This window comes from Drosophila ananassae, chromosome 2L (assembly GCF_017639315.1).
Source record: "Drosophila ananassae strain 14024-0371.13 chromosome 2L, ASM1763931v2, whole genome shotgun sequence".
In the NCBI taxonomy this organism is placed as follows: domain Eukaryota; kingdom Metazoa; phylum Arthropoda; class Insecta; order Diptera; family Drosophilidae; genus Drosophila; species Drosophila ananassae.
Window position 1 is genome coordinate 5,532,639 of NC_057927.1, and position 21,979 is coordinate 5,554,617.

The 21,979-nt window shown below is 45.0% G+C and overlaps 3 protein-coding genes and 1 long non-coding RNA gene across 4 annotated transcripts; 2 read left to right on the plus strand and 2 right to left on the minus strand.

Moving 5' to 3' along the window:
* Positions 1-11,453: 11,453 nt before the first annotated feature.
* Positions 11,454-15,195, plus strand: LOC6500581 (homeotic protein proboscipedia). Its single transcript, XM_032449604.2, has 6 exons — positions 11,454-11,777; positions 11,990-12,104; positions 12,523-12,654; positions 12,721-12,890; positions 12,950-13,692; positions 14,023-15,195. The coding sequence occupies exons 1-6, from the start codon at positions 11,454-11,456 to the stop codon at positions 14,513-14,515; spliced, it is 1,977 nt and encodes a 658-aa protein (XP_032305495.1). The 3' UTR covers positions 14,516-15,195.
* Positions 15,196-16,806: 1,611 nt separating this feature from the next.
* Positions 16,807-17,635, minus strand: LOC116654508. The gene is made up of 2 exons (XR_004309728.2): positions 17,291-17,635; positions 16,807-17,229 (listed from the first exon to the last, which is right to left on the minus strand). It is a non-coding gene; the product is annotated as an uncharacterized LOC116654508 (long non-coding RNA).
* Positions 17,636-18,805: 1,170 nt separating this feature from the next.
* On the minus strand, positions 18,806-19,771 carry LOC6499974 (larval cuticle protein A3A). The gene is made up of 2 exons (XM_001953479.4): positions 19,668-19,771; positions 18,806-19,606 (listed from the first exon to the last, which is right to left on the minus strand). Exons 1-2 carry the CDS (start codon positions 19,677-19,679, stop codon positions 18,965-18,967), a joined length of 654 nt encoding a protein of 217 aa, XP_001953515.1. The 5' UTR covers positions 19,680-19,771; the 3' UTR covers positions 18,806-18,964.
* Positions 19,772-20,895: 1,124 nt separating this feature from the next.
* On the plus strand, positions 20,896-21,786 carry LOC6500582 (larval cuticle protein A2B-like). The gene is made up of 2 exons (XM_044717649.1): positions 20,896-21,004; positions 21,073-21,786. Exons 1-2 carry the CDS (start codon positions 20,993-20,995, stop codon positions 21,691-21,693), a joined length of 633 nt encoding a protein of 210 aa, XP_044573584.1. The 5' UTR covers positions 20,896-20,992; the 3' UTR covers positions 21,694-21,786.
* The last annotated feature ends 193 nt before the right edge of the window (positions 21,787-21,979 follow it).

Sequence of the window (21,979 nt, forward strand, 5' to 3'; positions counted from 1 at the left end):
TCTCATTCTCATTCCAAGTCCCATTCTCGTTCCCAAGCCCTGCCCTATCCCCGGGCTGTTTTTGTCTCTGCCCTCTAAACGCATTCAAGCCGTAGACGTAGCCGGACTCGAGGCCGGATTGGGAATCGTGGTCGGAGTCGGAGACGGGCCCACATGTTTGCATCATTAATCATGACGTTTCAGCTCTGACACATTTGGCCGATCGGCGGCAGCGGCTGCGGCTGCAGCAGAAGCAGCGCCAAGCGGCAAGCGGCGGATTGTAATGAACACGTTTTGTAAGCCAGACATCAGAAGAAAAACGCAGGGACACATAGATACAAAGATACATAGATACAGATACAGACGCAGACAGAGACAGCCAAGATATGGCCAGCAAGCGGATGGCCAGCAAGACGTCGAGCGAAAGACAGACGCATGTCAGCGATGGGCGACGGATGCGTGTGCACTGAACAAAAATACCATCAACTTTATTATAATTATAAGAATAGACTTGTGTTTCTAAACACAACTCTACCTAGATATTTTTCCAAGTGCCCTCCCCGCAGGGCAGGCAAGATGAGCGGCCAGAGACAATGGCCCATTTGAAGACAAATATTTTCACAATGAAACCAAAAGACAAAAGGAACAAAACCAACACGCAGCCGCGTCAGAAGGCAACTCATGTAAATATTGGCCAAAACTATTTACGAAACTATTAGCTGCAGTTACGGCCAAGACTAATTGTGACGCACCGGGGTGGGCGCGTTTATGAGGCGGGATAATCCAGCGATAAAAGGGTCATTATCTGAAGAAGAGTCTCGTAAGGATTGCATTAGGAGTGGGCTTGTACAGAGGGTTAAATGGTGATAACTCCTACAACTACATAGCTCGGGAAATTTAAGAAATATATTCACATTAAAGAGGACTTCTATTTCTATGCTTAACAGCTACACATTTTACATGATCTTCCCACCTTCTTAAATCCAACCTACTTCTAGAAGTTTAAATTATGCACTCCTTAAAGCGTTTACCTCCAGCTTTCGACAAGTTTCTGACTGAAAGGCCATTTGTCCTTGGTATCAGCATAACTGCTACTAAACCAAATCTAGGTTGACTTATATACTTCCGTTTCCGGCAGCGAACATACGCTCCAACTCAGTGTGGAACACTCCCCTGTGTGGTGAGGACTTTTTTTTATGGCCAACTTGGTTGGAGGGTGTGTGGATGGATGCGGAGGGCTGGGCTGGGTGGCTGTGTACTTGGCGCAGAAACAGAATTTTATGCAAATATCCTAATCAAATTCACATTTTGAAGTTCAACTGTTTTATCCAAAAGTTTTACCTTCCAAAAAGCCGAAAGCCAAGCCGACAGCGTCGTCGACGACGCGTGTGGCAGACGCGGTCGAGACTCGGAGCCAGGACGATGCCACCCATTTTTAATTTATTTCCACTTAAAAAAAAGGAGCCACACCCCCACCCAGTTCCGCAGACCCGCCCACACCTTCATCCGCAGCCCGTATCCGGTGCGTGCGTCCGGCGGAGTTCTCCGGGGTTTGGGGTTGGTGCTGTATCGGGCCAAGCTCGCTCTGGATGTTGCACTCAAAAAAGGGTGAATAGTGTTTGAAGTTTCAAAAAATTTTAACATGTTTTTAGTTCTATCTCTGTTAATCATTCTTATGAGATTCAAAAATAAAACTGAAAGAGCAGAAAGGAATAGAAAATATATTTTTTGAGCTCTAAGTTCAGGGTATGTTTTTCTGAGTGTGTCTGCAGGATCATCCGCCCAACCTGGCACGGTGGTTGTCGCCCATATTTTCACTTATCAAAACGCCTATCCTCCCCCTACCCTCCTCCATTTTTCCCATCATCCCATTTTCCAGCCCAGAGAAAACTTAAATCTGCATGTCGAAAGCGATTAAACGGCTACCACAACTTTTGCTCCACCGGTTTGCTACAAATTAAAACAAAGACTCTGGGCTTCTGGCTAAAAAGTAAAGGATAAAAATTAGTCACTGCGGTGACAGTAATTCAGGCATGGAATCCACACTCATCCCCCTGCCCCATGGTGGGCATCCCTCTACTCCCCCACCTCCGGCGGCTGTGGGGAATTCGCTGCGCCACTCGGCAACAACTGTGCAACATTCGTGCCGTCCTCGCCGCCGGGTGATTAATTGCAATTTAAACGGTTTCAATTAAGGAAATGCGCATCCTTCGCATCCAGTGCACTGTGGCATGCCTTCAAATGTTGTATCTTCTCCTTTTTTTCCACCTTTTGTTTCATCTCTCCCAGATTTATCGAATGGCATTGACAGACATATTTTTCAGGAGGACAGATATTTGATGTTGAGATGTTGAGTAATTCGAATAGAATAGAAAATTATTGTAATAGATATTTTGTTTATTGTTTTTTGGCCTGCCAAGGATCTTAGCTCTATAATTGTTCAATTAAACGATCCAGGACACATTGCCAATTAAACTGCACTCGCTGGAATAATTTAATAATCGCTTCCAATCATTCTCATAATCTTGTCATCAATAAGTTGTAACTGGCATGATGTATGCCCCATCTAAATTGACTTGCACCCCCCTGGAATAAAGTCCGGGCTTTGCATAAATAATCCAAACGAATATGTCTGTATGTCATGCATACGTAAATACGTTTATGTTTGCCCCAAGGAACTATGTGACATTTAGCATGTGTCGCCACCTGAATGTAATGCCCCATCCGGAGCTACCCATCCGAGGCTACAGCTACACATGCATTTGACACAACCCACGTAGGGAGAAGACCCCAACCGCTGGCAAACTGGAAAAGTGGAGGGTGCGGGAAAACTTTGACGGGTGGCAAGACAAAATGCAAAACTTTGGCAAAAACGGAGTTGCTTAGGCAAATTCGTATGTGAAACATTTGGCAGCAGGCGATTTATTTAATGTCTTTGCCATAGAACAAGGTCCCGGGGCTTCGGGGCGAGCCAAACTCAGGCAGGCCAGGCAGATGCATGTTCCAGTGATTTAAATGATTTATGTCTCAAGATTTCGGCTCGAGGGTTAATATCGGCCAGGAACATAGCAAAGAGCAGAGCCAACCAAACGGCAGCAGTAACCACTAACTTGTACAACCTGAACAGCAGCAGCCACAACAACATAAACATATTGTAGGGGACAAATTTACACACTGCTGGCGGGGAAAATATGCGTATTTTTACTGCCATTGCGATCCACCGGGTCCAATGGCCATAACTCATTTCGAGAAGGCGGCGCTCGTGGCAAATTGAAGGCTACACCACCACCAGATCCACCAGCTCCACTAGCTCTACCAGCTCCACCAGGAACTCCATCTCCACCATCCTGCTCTCCACCAGCTGCAACTCAACGTTTTCAAGTTGAACGCATGCGAACGCCGATGAAATTCAATTATCGGGCAGCGGCATCACGCATACGCCATGTTGTCGGAACGGCAATTAAAGCGGCCGCTGCGGCTGTCGTTAATTAATTTGCATTTGCGACAGGCCCGGCAGCCTAAACACGGACAGAGTGGAAAACACAGTGGCAGCCACTAACTAAAACTAAATAGAAACTAAAACTTGTTGATTACCCAACAAGCCTGAGCTCCAACTACAAGGAAGTACTAAACAAATACACTTTTCTGATAAATTATACAAAATCTTATATGAAATTATGATATATAAAGTAATACTCCAGATAATTTTTGCATGTTTTTAACTACCAACTACCAAAAATGTTTTGTTCTATTGATCAAAAACGTAGTATACTTTCCTACAGTTAGGGTATAAATTGCTTAGCCATTATCAATTAACCAATTTGTGTTCAGTGGCAACAAAGTTGCCGGCCATTTCATCGACCAAAGATTTATAGCATTTTTAAATAGTTTTCTGGTGTTGTTGTTTGTTTTAAATGAAGTGGTTTGCGTCAAGAGCTATGAAACTTGTAGAATAAAACACACAAGTTAATTGGTGAGAAGCTATTAAAATGGGAATCAGACTACGTAATTATAAAGTAGGAAGTATTTAGAGGAACTTGTACATTTTCTAAGTGCTGTAATCAAGCTGGCTAATGCAATAATCAGGAAAGATTATGTGATCTGCCATATGGATATTATATCATTCCTTATATGCTGACTGAAATATACTACATTTTCTTTTTAAGAATGAATTAAAACTTCTTCAACTTTGGACCAGTAGTGTTTCCCCATTTTATTCCCCAAGTCCCATACTCTTTTTTCAGTGCCAGTAGACTTTTCGCGTTTTTCTTTTGGCATACCGGAAGTGACTTTTGCTTTTTCTCTTTTTCCAATCTTTTTTTTCCACAATGAATATAATTTTTTTCGCCGCCGGTTGTTGTTGCTCTCGGAGTTGGTTGTTGCTGTTCGTGTTTAAAATAAGCAGAACTTGCCAAGCGATAAAAATGCCGCTTCAAGAAGTGAAAAACAAGAAAACGGCGACGATGAAGGAGAGACGAACCTAGAACAGGAAAAATTGCAAAAGGGCCCGAGAAGAAAATAACAACGGCGGAACGCAACTTGAGCTTGGCGTGTAAACGGTTTTTATTTTTATTTTTTTTCTAGATTTTTACTTTTTTTTTCCTTCATAAAACTCCCCATTGCCTGGTGGTGTACCTTCTGATGTGGCCAGCCAACTGGGTGGCCGGCCAGAACAGAACCCCGGACAGCCCCCTTCCACCAAAGTGACGCGGCCACTCTGAAGTTGGCTAAAGGCGATTCACTTGCGAGACAAATGGAAATGAAGCGTTTATTCAGCTTTATTGCGGCGATAAGAAAAAATGAGGCATTATTTCGTTGTTTCAAGCGCAGTTTCATCCCGTGTCGCCCCCTGCCCCACTATAAGTATTATTTATTCGTATTTGTAAGATTTCCATTTGTGCCTGGAGGCGGCGAGAGACGGCCTGACCACAGGTCGGGTTTTCCTGGGTTTTCCTGGGTTTCCCTGGGTCTTGCTGGCCCGGGGAATGCCGCAATTTCCTCGGCCGTCTCCGGTTCTGTTTTCTGGTGGTTGACCAGCCGTGAGTTAGCGGTTTTCTTATCCGCCCCTTCCGGGAATCAGAAGCCCCGTCCGAAGGGGGTGGCATCCCGGAGCCGGAATTACTTGCATTTAAATGCGACTCAAATCGAGCGGAAAGGAATCAAAGAATTTTCCAAGTTTTCTTGGTTGGATACAGGAAATAAAAGGTATTTTTAAGCACCGCAATAATGGCGGTTCTGGCAGTTTTGAATTATATTTTTAAGAAAAACAACCACTGGAAGTAAAATCCTTCTTAGATTATGCTCTCATTAAAATCGTTTCCCATAACCACTCACCACTCATCACTGATTATCCCCCTTTCAGGCTCATCACGCCGCAAATAATCCCAATTATTATCCGACTACTGTGACTTATGTTTTGGTTTCGATTTTCAATAACTCATCAGCAATAAACCGTGAAAACGAACAGTAGCCAGATCAATCAAAGGCCAGAACTCCGCTCGGAACGGCCAAGATCGCAATCGATCCCAGTATATGAGTATTTATAGTATAGGAATCCGAAATGGGCAGAATGGCGTGAAACCAATGCGATCGGACAATGAAACTCCATTGCCAGCGCAAAATTCAAAAGCGCCCAAAGGCGAGCATCATTAATAATGCTCAGGCCCGGTCCCAGTCCCCAGTACCAGTCCCAGGTATTGCCTAACAACAACGGCAGCCAAGGAAGATCATGTACACAAAAGCTGTCAGCACACGTTGATCTGTCAAATGCGGCAACCGAAAAGAAATGCCCGAAATGTCAGTTCGTCAGTTTCTCAGTCAGTCTGATTTTGAGCCGTCGGTATTGCCACTTGGCTGCCAGGCAACGCGACGCTTTTGTTGCAACTCAAACAAAAATATTGATTAATCATAACGAAACCAGAAAGATATTTTTTAAGAAGTCGGCCATTGCTAAAGGTGTTGCTGGTCTAGAATCATTATTAGAGATGTGATCGTGTCATAAAGATAAATATTAATCTTAAAATTAATATATCTTAACCACGGACTTTGAAAAATTTGTATTTGTGGGCTTCCCAGATCTCAGCAGTTTTGAAATTTTACAATTTCATTTAGATATTCTTGTTCCAATTAAAGATATAGGCTTTATAGATACAGTATATGAAAACATTTTTGAAACTCTTCTTCAAATATTATGGAAAAATAAGCTCTATTTCAAGCCCTACAGTATAACTTGTGTTTGAATTATAAACCAACTATACACAATTACAATTCCCTTCATATAAGCCATGTATTTTTAGGTTCATTCATGATTCGTGAGCCCCCAAAAAAAATCCGTAAAAAACGTACAATCACTCAACCATCTCTAACTGGCACCGTTCATTCATGGTGGAGTGAAGCCGGAGTTTTGAAGTTTCTGTTCGCTTCGGGAGGTGTCAAGACTCCAAACGATCGTAAGCTGATTTTTGGCCTTCAGCTTCAGTATTTGTCTTTGTCTGGCCAGCACGAGGGGCCGAGGGGAGTCTCTTGACTCGTTAAATAATTTTTCATGCAACTGAGACTGCGGCGACTAATCATTCTCGTTTCTATGGCTCGATGTCGGCACGCTTTCTTGTCCATTGTTTGCGAAAACCAAGAGAGCTTTCCACGGCTCATTGTCTAGGGTCTGGAGGATTGCAGCTTCTGTCCGGGGATTCCAATGACGACTGGAGATCGGAGATCGGGTGGAACTAAGTATGGTCTGGGGCGAGTATCAAAGTGAGCAGCTGAAAAGGCGATTTCCAACGTAATCGCATTGGAGTCGAGCTTTGGTTTAGTTTTGGTTTTTTGTTTCATTTTTATGAAAATCAATTTCCAATGGGGGAAACTCTTAAATCGACATTAATTTTCCATTGACTGAGATGAGGCTTTAAGCAGTTTTTTTCCACGTTCAGGGGCTCGGTGGTTCTCCCATTTTTAATTCGCTTTCAATCTGGCAGACATGCAAAAACATAATCCACCCCACCGCCCGGGAAATGTAAATTTTCTATATGGGAACGAAAGAGAGGGCGAGTTGGAAAAAAGTTTCCCTCGCTGATTTTGATTGACAGCTCTTAGCATCCCTGATGGATTTCATATTTTGAGCCCCGGCTGAATGGGGACGGGCCGAAGGATGTGCCAGGACAGGAGGCGGAAGACCGAAACGGAGACCGAAGAAACACCACCAGGCCAGAATGACAGCCAGCCAGGACGAGGACATGGCTCTGAAGAGGAGGCAACCTGGCTTAAGCGTTGGCAAAAGTTTCTACCAAACAGCTTTCATTTTTTCCATGGCGGAAAAGAAATATATTTTCAGGCTCTTCTCCCCCTCACTTTTCTGCTCCCGTTTGCCAACACATGGGCCTTTGTATTCAAAGACACTGTGCCTATATATAATACGAATATCGGGTATATATTTACAATCTGCTGGGCTACTGCCATGATGAAAGTTTTTCAATTTATGCCGCTTTAAAGTATTTATCTACCTACCATTTCCCATGGTTTCATCTTCCATCTATGTCATTCAATTCAGAAAACAAAAAGTGAATGAAAATTGCGAGAAAATCTGTTTAAAAACATGAAACATTTTAAAAGAGACTGGAGATTTTCTTCATTGTTTTCCAGTTTGATTTGAACTATTTTCCTCTTCGGACTAATGACATTTTGATAAGGCCACAAAAACTGAGAGAAATGCAGTAATATTAAGCATTGTGCAAGTCAAATTCAAAATATTTCCAAACATTGCTGGACTGAAATATATTCTGTAAAATATTTAAACATTAATCAAAAATTTTCACACCTCCAGCGAAGCGACACTCAGACTGCTCTGCTCCTCCTATCCTGATCACAGTCCTGAGGGCTTAGTTTCGTTGTGCTGTTTGTTTGGGTAAATGTTTCGTATTGTTGACATTTGCTGGTCATGAAAAGTCATTAAATATATTTCTCTAATTTATCTTTCGACTGTGGCAGCCTCGGTCCGATGGTGGTAATGGCATTAAAGTAAAGTTGGGCAAACTGAAAAGAAAGCGGAAATGTTTGTCTGGCCACCAACAGTGTGGCTTGAGGGTCCTGCGGTTTGATCTCCTGCCACTTGCCACCCAATCACCCATCTCTCAACCCATCAACCCTTTTCCTTTTCCTGCTCGCTAATTAAAACTAATTCCTAGCAGAAGAACCCGGCCATTCAGGATGTTGTTATACTTTTCGCATAACTGTCAATCAGGCCCACAATTAAATGATTGAAGACATCCCACTCGGTCTTTGTTTCTCTCCTCTGGTTCTGAGTGTAAGATCTTGGCCAATAAAATAGTATAGTATATCTATAAGTTCTCCCTTTAGTTGGCCTGAGCTGGTTTAGTTTGAATGCATATCAAGTGGATGCAGATACAAAATGTTTTCATGAGAAATTGACTTTTTCCATAGCTGTAGCTCCAACGACATCGTCGTCGTAGTCGTCGTCAGATGTCTGTTGGCTGTTGTCTTCCTTTGGCTGGAATGATTAATGGTTCTGCTCTTTGCGCATTCGTGGCCAACAACAACAACAACAACAAGCTACACACAAGCTTCAGTATTTGTATCTGTAGCTGTTGCTCCGACTGTTGCCGTATCTGTATCTTTTTGTGTTGCTGAATGAGAATTTCTACTGCATCGCGCATCAGTGTTTGGCATTTTCAGCTACCGAGTCAACGTCAACCTCCCTCGCTATTGTCGCCCACTTTTTATTGTCTTTCCCCTTTTTTGATTGAATTTGCCATGGCACTTGCAGATACTTAAGCTTATCGCCCTGGCCTTTAAAGTTCCAGCCAACCGCAAAGCTCGCACATAATTTAAGGCCAAGTCAAGGCAAGTTGGCTCTCCTCCTCCCCCGGGGGCTAGACCCACAAAAAACCTACAAGATAAATTGAGGTCATTTTTTGCCAGTGGCCAGTGGCAAGTGGCCACCTTTGGTCAGGCCATGCCAGTCCGATCCCTGTCCGGGTCCACCTTGTTGACCGCTGTCCTCTGCCCGGCCACAAATGTCCTTAATGTGCATCCTTATGGACTGTGGTCATGTGCAAGTGGTCGAGATGGTCGAGCCCAAAAAAAGCCAGTCCCCCACATCCATCCACCAAAGATATTTGTAGAAAGTGGGAACGAGTAGTTAGGCAAACAGCCACGAGAGTACTATTTATTCTTGGGGCATGCGTGGGGTGTGTGGCAAGTACACATAGCTGAGTTTGACCCTGCTACGAGTAGTACCCTGATTATGAAAGCACATTTTCTAAAAAACAAGGTCTCTCTCTCAGCCATTTATGCAATTGTTGCAAAATTTACGCTTATTTTAATTCCAGCCCAAAAGCGGCAAATGCGTTAAATGTCTCACCTCCGCTCCGGCTGATCCTTTTGTTCCTTGTGTTTTTTAGTTGGTCAGCTCGCCCCAAAATAGAAACATAAATTTTCCACTGCCACCGAAGGGGGAGAGGTGGAATAAGGTCCTGTTAGTGGACAACGAGTGTGTTTAAGTGTTAACATGTAAATGATGCTGTTGAAGCAGTTAATAAGTACATGCCGAGGACTGTAAATCATTGTTGGCGCTTCCGAGCTGTCGGCTCTGCCTTTAAAATAATTTCATTTGCAGGCCACTCTTCCTCCCAAAAACTAAACATTTCCCGGATGAGATTTACGAGCAAATAATAACCAAGTGATGATTTCGAATATTCAACTTGATAGTTTATTTCCCAGGTCTTCCTTTCTTCCCAAAAATCGTTATCCCTGGCATGTCCTTCCCTCTTGGACTAATCCAGAAGCTCCGGCAAAGTATCCTCCTTGGTCGGTAGTTTGCTGATAAGTTTCCATTTTGACTTTTCCGGCATTTCATCCATGCTGATGACATTTCCAATGCCCCGGCTCCACACCCTCGCCCTCGCCCTTGCCCCTCGGGCCATGACAAAACAAAATTCATTTCGTAATTTCGCCAGCCGCCCAGAAAGGCCAGCCACGGCAGCTGTCATTTGCTTTAGGGTTTCTGGTGGGTGGGCTTCGTATTCCATTCTGACCAGGCTGCAGAAATTGCACTCAACTTGGCTTTGGCTGCCTACAATCTTCCACCCACTCGGCCCACTTAACCCACTCCCCCTCGGCACTCTCGGCAGTCTCCGCAGCCTTCCCTGGATGCCTCTGGCACGCCCTTCGGTTCGGGTTTAGAAAATTATCTTTTTGCTCGTCGTCGCCAAAAAGGAAATCATATTTTCTGCTTTTGTGCACTTTACTTTTCAGTTTTCGTTGGCTGCCGTTGGCTGCTGCCTCCAGTTAGCTCGTAAACAGTTTTCGGGTGCAACTTTTGTGCGAAATTTATGCTTTCATTCCGTATCTGTATCTGGGCACTTTTCGCACAAGTACACAAGTACATGGGCCACTTCGGGCTAAGGGAAAATGGGACTTGTATGTGGCACTGTGTGCCATGCCATGCCATACCGTGCCGTGCCGTGCCCCACCAGGTGGTGTTTATGGCATCCGCTTTGCGAGTATTGATGAAGGAACTCTCGGGCCCGCATCTGTAATTCAATCAGTGTCTATGTCTGGCTCCCTTAACCTCCGCCCTCCCACTGGATCCTTTTCCTTTTGCCATTTTTGCCATTTTGCCGCTTGTCGCTATTGAGACTCCGTTTACGCAGCTCGTTCAGCTGGAAATTTGTGTGTTGTTGCCAAAATCGAAGTGAAGCAGCAGGAAAAAAAATAAAAAACACTTTTATATATATTTTGCAATCGCATCAATGCAAATAAGGTGGCAGAAGTTTGCTCGACAGAAGGCGGCGAAATGTTCAGTTTCCTAAAATGATATGCGCATTTCTTTACTACTCAATGCGATTTTTATTTGACGAAATTTATTTTTGTCGAGTTTATGCCCAGGTCGTTGGAGCAGAAACAACTTTTCCTGATCCCCATCATTAGAAGTTGTTTAAGTTTACCAAAGTAGTTCTATTATTTGATGATGAATGAATCTATTTTTGGATTGCCAAGCTAAAGAAGCTCTGAAGATCTTTCACCCTTAAAAATTTGTCTTAAAAACAAAAAATTAATTTCGTGTTTGTTATTTAAATTAAGTTTTCCATTTCCCCCCCTGGGGCAGATTCATTTCTGCTGGCTGTGGCTTCTGTTCGGTAACCGATCTACTTGAGACGACTCTCAGGGCTGTGGGCCCGTCTCTTCACTGATTGATTGATTAGATTTTTGTTAATTACTTAACGCTCTGCGAGCTGCGAGTGTCGCGAAGGAAAACGCTTACGGAGAACTTGCCACGCCGCGACAGTATCAGCTGCACTTTTCGGCTGGCTGGCTCTCTGGCTTGCTGGAAGTACCCGAAAGTTTGCCGGTTTAGTTGGAAGGATTTCTTTGAATTAGTTATGCCCGCTGATAGACGAGCTGATAGATTGATTACGGGTAGAGATAGGGATTCCCAGACCCCTTGAGCCTCACAACGAATGCAATCTGTTGGCGTATGTACCGTGGCCACGCCCACACGGGGACATGTTGCAAGCACAACGACAACCAACAACCGACAACGACCAGGAAGAAAAATACAACAAAAAAAAATTCACATTCACTCCGCAAGTCTCAAACGAACAAAATGCAATTTCTCAATTGCAGCTGAATTCGTTCCAGAAAACGGCCTGCCCCGACGTCTTCGCACCGCGTACACCAACACCCAGCTGCTGGAGCTGGAAAAGGAATTCCATTTCAATAAATATTTATGCCGCCCAAGGAGAATCGAAATAGCAGCCAGCCTGGATCTGACCGAGCGACAGGTGAGTGTGTTCCTCTGCACCTCTGCAAATGCAATTTATTCCTCAGCACACGGCTGAGAAATTCCATTACTCCGCTGACAAATAGCCCGGTGCCAGGGCTGACAGCCGGGTTTCTTCGCTTTCTACCGTTTTTTTTATTTGCCATTCTACCAGTTTTAATTGCGAACACCTCGGCGTTACTAGTCGGAACTAATCGAATCTTGGTGTTGCAGGTAAAGGTTTGGTTCCAGAACCGCCGCATGAAGCACAAGAGGCAGACGCTCTCCAAAACGGACGACGAGGACAACAAGGACAGTCTCAAAGGTGACGATGATCAGTCCGATAGCAGTAAGTGCCATTAAATATTCTATAAAAATTAAGCCAAAAGATAGAAGAACTGTACCAAATATTAAACTCGCTTTTTTGGAGTTTGCCAACAAGTTGTTCCACTTTTACTTTTTCGGTTTTGCATGATTTCGTTTTGAGGCTTTTACTCAGAAGTAAGAGACGGTGTAGCTTATCAATCATTGTCAGTGGATGGGATGGGTCGGAACAACTTTTTGGCAGGGCGGCCCTCGACGCGCTTACCCCTTTCGCGTGAGAGTTTCGTCTTTGGTTCTTCGGTCTACCACCTCCTCCTTCTCCCGGTCCAACTCCTGTCTCGGGGACTCGTCTCAATCCTCCACTGATGAGAACAAATCATCAATATTCCTGGTCATATACCTACTGATTTGTTTTCATCTTACCTTCCCGTGAAATCCCGCAGACTCCAATTCGAAGAAATCGTGTCAAGGCTGCGAGCTGCCCTCCGATGATATTCCGGATTCAACGTCCAATTCCCGGGGACACAACAACAACACCCCGAGCGCCACCAACAACAATCCCAGTGCAGGAAGCCGTAAGATTTGATATTTTATTTAGAAACTGAAGTTACATAACTAATATGAACTCCCATTTCCCGTAGTGACACCCAATTCCTCCTTGGAAACGGGCATTTCGTCCAATCTTCTGGGCAGCACCACCGTATCCGCCTCGAATGTGATCAGTGCCGACTCCAGTGTGGCGTCTAGTGTTAGTCTGGACGAGGACATCGAGGAGAGTCCCATCAAGGTGAAAAAGAAAGAGGAGGGGCAGGTGAGACTTCTAGAGGTTCTATTATGGTATTAGTCTTAAGCTTTTATTTTCTGTGACAGATAATCAAAAAGGAGGCCGTTTCCACCTCGTCCAAAGCCTCGCCTTTTGGCTACGAGAACTCCACACCCAGTCTGGTCAATTTTCGGCGGGATTCGGACTCATCCGCCGCCGGGAATACACCCGCTGCCAAGGTTGGTGGCAAGAAGCGTTTCCAGAGCGTAACGAATGCCATTGCCGCGCCCACGCCACTCGGCGACAGCAATGGTGGCAATGGTGCAGCTGGCGGCTACTTCCCTGGTTACTATCCTAGTCCCAAGCAGCAGCAGCAGCAACATCAGATGCAGCAACAGCAGCAGCAATTGCACCCGCAGCAACAGCAACAACAGCAGCAGCAGCAACCGCAGGACTATTACGGCAAATACGATATTGAATTCGCCAACTCACCACACCACAAGCAGGCGCTGCACGGCGAATATCTAAGTCCCAAACCAAATTCTGCCAGTTTTCACCAAAACAGTCAACAACAGCAGCAACAGCAGCAGCAACATGAGCAGCAGTTCTACTACAACTACAACGACTCCAACGGTAGTGCGTACATGAACCACCAGCAACACCCACACCAGCAGCAACACCATCATGTTAACGACTTCGAGGGGCCTCCGGTGAACGGGCCGAACATCTTTAACAATGGCTCTTACTATGATAACATGAATTTCCAGCACCAGCACCAATCCGTTGTGTTTCAACAGCAACAACAGCAGCAGCAGCAGCAACACCAGCAAGCGGCAATCAATCATCAGCAGTGAGTGGAAACTTTATCTTTAATGCTATTTTCAAAGTTGTTGCATCTTATCGTACATTTTATCGTAAATGGGGTCGCTGTCTCCGCTAAGACAGATGTTTGGTTTTTATCAACACTGTTTCTTAGCGTGTGTTTAAACCTTGATTTCGCACCTGATTTTACATACTTTTATAACTTTTTTTCAAATCATTTAAGGCGTTTTTTCGTTTGGGAGGTAGATGGCGCCATTTAAAATTATCTCGTATTAATTTTATTTAAGAATATATTATATTAAATGTGTACTTTGTATCCTCTGGACCTGATATACTTATTAATTCCTCCATTTCTCAGGCACATGCATCACCTGGGAGCTGGAGAGACCTACAGTGCATTGGGATTGCAAATGGAGAATTGCGAGGGCTACAACAACTTTGGAAGCGGTGGGGGAGGCACAGCCGGCGGCTACTACGAGGCGGGTCAACAACCCCCCGGCCCAGCCGCCCACTCCCATGGCCATCACCCCCACACACATCATCACGCTCACACACACCCGCACCACGTGCAGGTCCAGGCGCAGACGCATGCCCACCTCCATGCCCACCACAATCCGGCAGCAGCCCAGGCGACCGGGGTGGGCGTTGGTCCTCCGCCACCGCCGCCATCGCACATCCATGGCTTCGCATTGAACGGAGGAGGTCCTGCGGCCCAGGGATTCGGGAATGGCGCCAACAACGCGGCAGGAGCTGCCATCGGGGGCCTGGAGAACTCGAACAGCTCCTCGGACTTTAACTTCCTGAGCAACCTGGCCAACGATTTTGCGCCGGAGTACTACCAACTCAGTTAGTTCATGTAGGATGCAGTCGGCAGTCAACCAGAGGCCCCTGTAAATAGCTCTTAGCCCAATTCGAGCCCAGTGTGCGAGAGTCGTGTGTAGTTCCCGTCAGTGTTGTTGTAGGCACATAGCACTTTCCGTAGCACATATCTGTAAATACCTACGCTCTAGCCCCCAATCAAGAGTTCTATTCCATTCGTATTTAGGCTAAAAAGGAATATTCAATGTCTATAAGTTTACTTTTGGCTCCAAGTCAAACGGAAACTCTGCCGCGACGATTCCATTCAGAAATAAAAGATAATTGTACATAGTTAGAGAATTGTAATAACTTTTCCACAAGTCACTTAAAGAGCCTTTAATTAATTGTGTTTTGTAAATATCTAATGTAGCTTAAATCAAAAGATAAAACTGTCATTAAACTTAATGAACTTGAAATCAAAATTTGAATCCCTCCCGATTCGAGTGCAATTTCGAAATGAAAAACTATGATTTAGAATCCTAAGAATCTCTCAATTATTTCAATGTTTGTAATGTTTGTATGTTGCTCTAAATTTTTCCGTAAAACAAAAACTAAACAAATACATAATATAAATATGATAATGAATATTGGCTTAGATATCTTTGTAAGGAGAAATAATAAAAACTAATTAAGATATAAATATGAAGCAACATCTTTGTGAATCTTGTGCAATATCCCAATATCCGATTATTGACATTCGATGATGGATGAGATTCTTTCGCTTTTCTCCAGGAAGGGATGTTCAGGCATATTTTCGCAATCCAAAAGTAAACAAACGCAACATTGTCTTAAATTTAAAACTAAAATGTTTCTGTATTCTTTAAGCGCTTGCTGATTTTTTTTTTAATATTATTTGTTTAGAAAACGTGTCGACATTCATGCTTCATTTACAGAGTTTTTCATATGCAGGCACCCCGAATTTTCACAGCTCGGAGGAAGTTTCCCCAGAGGAAACCCACTGGCCCCGGCCCGGGCCATTCGTCAACCAGCATTTTGGGTTTTGCCTGTCAACGTTTTAAGGTATTCGTCGGGTAAGAGGTTCTGGGCACTGGACCAGGAACTAAGCCACATGATGCCGATGTCGTCCCATGTCGTCGGCTACGCACATTTCTGACAGAAGCGGTGAAAATTTAAGATTGATCACCGGGCCGAGTGTTTGCTGGAAATTGGTTGAGCTGTTTTGCTGTTCGTGTGTCAATGTCGAGTGCCGAGTGCTGGCTAAAACCCAAATAATGTCGGGAAAATGTCTGCCATCCGTATTCCCCAAAGGATAGTGCAAAAAAGGGAGTAGAAGCCAGGTTGAATTAATTTAATTAGCAATGAACGGACAACACCCCTGACCGACCATCTGGGAGGTCAATGCTGCTGCGTGGAATTAAAAAATTCCAACGAAACAAATTCGTATTGAAAATAATAAAAATAATCACTTCAGTAGCCAACAGCCGACCGTCAACAGTAAGACATTTGTTGAAAAAAAAAAACCTTTGTTAATTACAATTTAGTTTGCTTAATTTCTGAAGGAAACACACTCAAAGCACTCGACCACTGACATTTGTTTGGGTTAATCGTCATCGGCGAGCGCAATCTACCAAAAACGGTTAAGCTGAAAATAGTTTATGGGAATTACAATACGAAGTAAACGCTGTCCAGTCGGACAGTCCAGCCAGCCAACTCGAATAATGCCAATTAAACTTGCACACAAAACCAGTTCACTTACCATTTTCTTTATGGCTTATTTTTGGCAGTAGCACCATCGCCATCACCATCACCATCACCGGTACTGCCTGCCACCTGTGAGCACCTTAAACCTTAAAAATATGCTGACTGTACGGTGGATACTCACATACGTTGATATAGTTATAGTTATATAGGCTTTGCTGCCGGGCCTGACCTTGGTACACATAAATTATTGTTCGCATTGCGACCTTTCTTGTAAGTAATCATAACGAAATATTTTTATCATTTCATGCAGCTGTTTCTATGATCACTGCGAAGAAAAGTAAAAGTCACAGGAGGTGGCAGATATTATGGGAGGGTCTAGAGATTGATTACAAATATTTTTAATAGCCTTGTTAAGTAATCCAATAATAATCTCTCGAGGGACCCAGTTAGCTTGGCAATGTTTACGAGAGTAACCCCCAAGAACTATACTCGAAAGTTCATTGAACTAATAGATCACTGGCTTATAAGCTTCTGGAAAGATTTTTAATTCTGTAAATCGGATCAATCGATCCCAACTACTCGATAAGAGTACCCCTGGAAGTTCTAGAAAAATAAACAAACGTTTGGGTGGATTTTTTTTCGCTTTTTACTTTTTTTTGGTAGCCTATTGTTGTTTTTTGTTTATTGTTTACACCTAAACTTAAACTCAAATGTAAATTTTGTCCAAAGGGCCGAGACAACGTTTGGTGGTGATGGATGGATGGTTGGATGGATGGTGGATGGCTGTGGTGCGGTGTTCGGCGGCCTTCCAACGATTCAATGTTCCATGATGAGTGCCAATAGGTGTTCTGGCCAGGTGCTAGCCCTGATTGGGCCCCAGCTGCACAGGTGTTAAGAAGGGTCCGGTTTCGCCAGCCTCATCAAGAAGAGGCCGGAAATATGCTGGGCTGACTGCGGTGGGTGAGTGTGCTTGGACCGAAATAACGATTATTTTTGTTGCATTATTTTGAGAGGGCAGCTGCTGGCGGATACATGGAAGACAGATCTATAAAATAAAATAAAATCGTTATATCCAGACCATTGCAAAATTTTGTCTTTTTGGGTACCTCCACATATCTGCCACTCGGTTGACTGGGCGCAGCTGATATCCAGAGAAACGTTATCCAAAGATGGGCTTTAGCTTTTTTTGTTGGGTCTCAGTGACCCCAAGGCGCGATCGCAAGCTGCTCCTGATCCTGAACCTCTCGGACTCAACACAAAACACTGAATGAGGCTGCCGGGAGAGGCCTCCTCGTATTTATACGCCAGCCAGGGATCGAAAGCCTGTTTACCCCTTCGATAGGGCTTGGGCCAAAGTGAGGTTCGACGATCCTTCAGCTCACTTGATCGGGCTTGTTTTCGCTTTTTTACCCAATTCCCTTTGTTTCTTCCCGGGCTCGGGCTTTCTGTGTTTTTTGTTCGGTTGCATTGTCAGTTTGCATTGTTGTTGGCTGCTCGCTGGATGATAATGATGATGATGAAGTTGAGAAGGGTTTTGGCTCCGTATCGACGAAGAGCACAGCACCCAAAATCAGAAATCTTCCACTTGATTAGTCGGACCTGGGCATCGCAAAAAGGCCAAAAGGGTGAGATCGAGGGAAGCAGTTGGCTAGCTGAAATTACTCACATATAGGTAGACACTCATGTCTGACCTTGGAGAGCCCCTCCAGAAATCTCCAGAGGACAGCATTCGGGCATCTCCAGAACAGAACAGTTCTTTGGCCAATAACAACAGCAGGTGTTCAGAACAATCTAGTCGCACATAAATACATCTAGCCTCAGTGGTCTCGGTGTGGGAAAATAGAATCCCGAACTGCCAGTAAACTGCATTTTAATTATCTGCTCCAGCTCCCCCGATGAGTTGTAAGACTATTTATCACTCTGCAAGTAATGTCATGACCCCATAATTTCCGTTTTATATTACAAACGGCAACAACAATAAAGGACCTTTCTTTGCATTGCGGTAGCCGAGTCCTTCTTATCCTCATTCAAATGGAAATGACCGACACAAAGCCCAGGAATTTGTCTGCCCCTTCAGACAGACACACGGCAAGGGGAACAGGGATCAAAATCAGGATCTGCTTCAAGCAGGCCAATACAGTTCGTTGCCCTCGCCACTAAGGGCATCCTTAAAGGATCGCGGATCATGGATCACGGATCTGGAAACAAAAGTCCAGACTGCACCACCACCGACAGCACCACAGGAATTGCATTGCTCTAAGACTGCAAAACTTCTCTTATTTTCGAGGTCCTATGATGTCTGTGAACTTTTTCGCACAAAAAATAAAATTATAAAAAAAAAACACGTTATGAAAACAGGCACATAAATAATACAAAGCCAAACAGGATAATGTGAACGAACTTTCTGAGTCCTCGGAAAGGACACAGAGAAAAATATTTGATGGCTAGTTTGGTATTAATCTTAGGAGTTATCTTTTCTATAAATTTCAACGGCACTTCTATCTAGTTTAAAAGAGTATTAATATTTAAGCGACTTGAATAATAAAAACTTGTATAAATTTATTTTTGTGCCTATACTTCTGTGTCCAAGTGTACCCCCAAATAAGCATATCAGAAAGCTCTTTGTGTTCATGATATATCTACATACTCGTATGCATTTTTTTATTGGTGCTGTCAATAAATAAATGTACAGTAATAATAAAGCCAACAATTCTATATACAACTCAGAGTCCTCGATTCAGAGTCCTACGAGCCTAGGTATGTCTCCGTGTCCTTCGATCTTAGTGATGGTAGCTGACGGCGGGAGCCGAGTAGGAGGTGTAGGCGGCAGCAGGGGCGGCATAGTGGGCCACGGGGGCAACAGTCTTGACCACGGCAGGGGCGGCGTAGTGGGCAGGAGCAGCATAGGTGGCAACGGGGGCGACAGTCTTCACGACAGCAGGAGCGGCGTAGTGGGCAACTGGAGCGACGGTCTTGACCACAGCAGGGGCGGCGTAATGGGCAGGAGCGGCATAGGTGGCCACGGGAGCGATGGTCTTGACAACGGGGGCAACGGCGACGGCCTTGACGAGGGGTTCACGGTTCACGACGGCGTTGAATCCGTTGATGGGGTCGGCGGTGTACTGGACGGTCCTCTTGTAGCCATCAGCGTCGATCAGGGAGTACTCGCCGCGGACCACATCGCCATCACGCTCCTCCACCTGTCCCTTGTTGTCGCCGGTCAGCTTGTCGTCCACTCCATAGGAGAAACGGTACTGGGGATGAGGATCGTACTCCTCGGCGGCCTTGACGACGACCTTCTGGGCCACGGCCACGGGAGCGGCGTAGGCGGCCACAGCAGGGGCGGCATGGTAGACCTGGGGGGCGGCAATGGGGGCGTATCCGGCGCTGGCAACGGCCACGAAGGCAAGAGCGAAGACAAACTGAAAGGTAAAATTTGGGTTGGCTCCACATCCTTTATCCGTCTATGTCCCGAAAACTCACCTTGAAGGCCATTTTGTTCTGAGAGCTGATTGGGTTCTTTACAGAAGTGAACTTGGTCAGTGAATGATACTTTTCTGGGCCCAGTCGTCAACTTTTATAGTAAATCAAGCTGCCAGCTCTGCCCAGATCAAATCCGCTCTGCTTCCATTCAGTTCACTGGCGGCGAGCGCTATTTTCGCGGTGACAGCGAAATATATTTAATGTTTCTCGACTCTCGATTGTTGGCGGGGCAATAACTCGTACTTCCTGTTCGTGGCGCTAAGCTCTGTGGGTGTGCAAAATGCTAACGCTTTTGGCCAAAGATTCTGAAAGTCGTTAAGACAGCATAAGAGGTGAAAGATCTCCGGCGAAAGGTTTGGCTCCGAAACAAAAGGGTTGGTCAGACTTAATGGCAGCCTAATTATTTCAATAGATTACTGTGCAAAAAATTGAATACGCCAAAGTATTGTCCGGTTTATTATTTCGCATTCTCATTTTTTATTTGTTTTATTTATATCGTTTCCAGATTCTGATCTTAAGCTCTATTAATCTTCTCAAGCTCACGGTGTGCTGTAATTCGTTCTAGATGATTAGATTATTTTTGAAACGGTTTTGGTAATCTTAAGAATGTTATGTAACTTTAAAAAGATATTTGAGGACATTCAACTATTGCTTAGAGATTATAAGAGTGAGAGCTAGGGAACCTATAGATGAAGAATTTTTCCAATTTCTACAATAGTTTTGAAGAGAATTTAAAAAATATATTATATAAAAATATTTCCTTAATAAGCCTTAATGGGTTTGAGAAAAACATCCTTGATAGAATTATATATTGTTAGTATTTTCTGCAACATCACTGCCCAATTTAGATTGCATAAGACACTTATCCCCAATTTTGAACAATCAAAGGAATCAAGGCCACCCAAGGGAATCCCTTCTGGAGATCAGCGATTAATTCGGATTGCTATTAGCAGATGCAATCATTTCACAACGACCAATTTGTACGTGGGCATACGGCAGAAGGGAAATCCCGCCGAATCCTTTCTAAATAATTGGACTGCACTTGGCCGCCTCGCATTCGACAATCTCTTCTCTTGGCCCTCTGCCGGCCTGCTGCTGGCGTCGCCGGCGACGTAAGCGTCAAGCGGTGACTTCGCGCTAATTCGTAGCATGATATGCAGAAGGCCAGGCCAAAAGTAAGCACCTGGCCCACCAGCAACCAGCGCGAACTTGGCCAGCAGGAAAGTGCATGCGAGGGCTATAAAACCAGTGGCCAGGCCAGAAGCGACATCATTCAGCTTCCACAGTTTCTGCAAAGAACAACCCAACAACCAAACTAAACTAAAATGGCATTCAAGGTAGGTTCACAGGGTGCGACATCAGGGACCTAGGACTCACGGTCTAATACAATGTTTTATCCTTGCAGTTCGTGTTCGCTCTTGCTTTCGTGGCCGTCGCCAGCGCTGGTTACGCCCCCATTGCCGCCCCCCAGGTCTACCACGCCGCCCCTGCTGTGGCCGCCTATGCCGCTCCCGTGGCCGTGGCCCAGAAGGTCGTCGTCAAGGCCGCTGAGGAGTACGATCCTCATCCCCAGTACCGTTTCTCCTATGGAGTCGACGACAAGCTGACCGGCGACAACAAGGGACAGGTGGAGGAGCGTGATGGCGATGTGGTCCGCGGAGAGTACTCCCTGATCGATGCCGATGGCTACAAGAGGACCGTCCAGTACACCGCCGACCCCATCAACGGATTCAACGCCGTCGTGAACCGTGAACCCCTCGTCAAGGCTGTCGCCGTTGCCCCCGTTGTCAAGACCATCGCCCCCGTGGCCACCTATGCCGCCCCTGCCCATTACGCCGCTCCTGCCATCGTCAAGACTGTGGCTCCAGTTGCCCACTACGCCGCTCCTGCTGTCGTGAAGACCGTTGCCCCCGTGGCCCACTACGCCGCTCCTGCCGTGGTCAAGACCGTGGCCCCCGTTGCCCACTATGCTGCCCCCGCTGCCTATACCTCGTACGCTGCCCCCGCCGTTGCCTACCACCACTAAGCACAATAAGCCATCCACCAAACCCCTAAAATCCTAATTGTTATAGTTATACGAAAGCCCCCAAGATAAAATAAACAAATATTTTTCATATAACAAAAATGTTTCCTCTGCAACCGCATCCGCCTCAAAAATAAGGATCTACTTTGCCGAGGGCGAACTTAAAATATAAAACTTAATTATATTTGGTTCATTAGGGCCCGATTGGAGCTGCTGTGTGGCCGGCCAATTAATTGAATTGGACTGCGACATTGAAATTCCAGAGTCTCAGAGTTCCAAAGTCAAATTG

Excerpts from the sequence above, each read along its gene's own strand:
- LOC6500581 (XM_032449604.2), top strand. The coding sequence starts at position 11,454 with ATGCAATCTGTTGGCGTATGTACCGTGGCCACGCCCACACGGGGACAT. Across the intron at positions 12,105-12,522 it reads CGATGATCAGTCCGATAGCA|ACTCCAATTCGAAGAAATCG; the intron begins GTAAGTGCCATT and ends GAAATCCCGCAG. Across the intron at positions 13,693-14,022 it reads GCGGCAATCAATCATCAGCA|GCACATGCATCACCTGGGAG; the intron begins GTGAGTGGAAAC and ends TCCATTTCTCAG.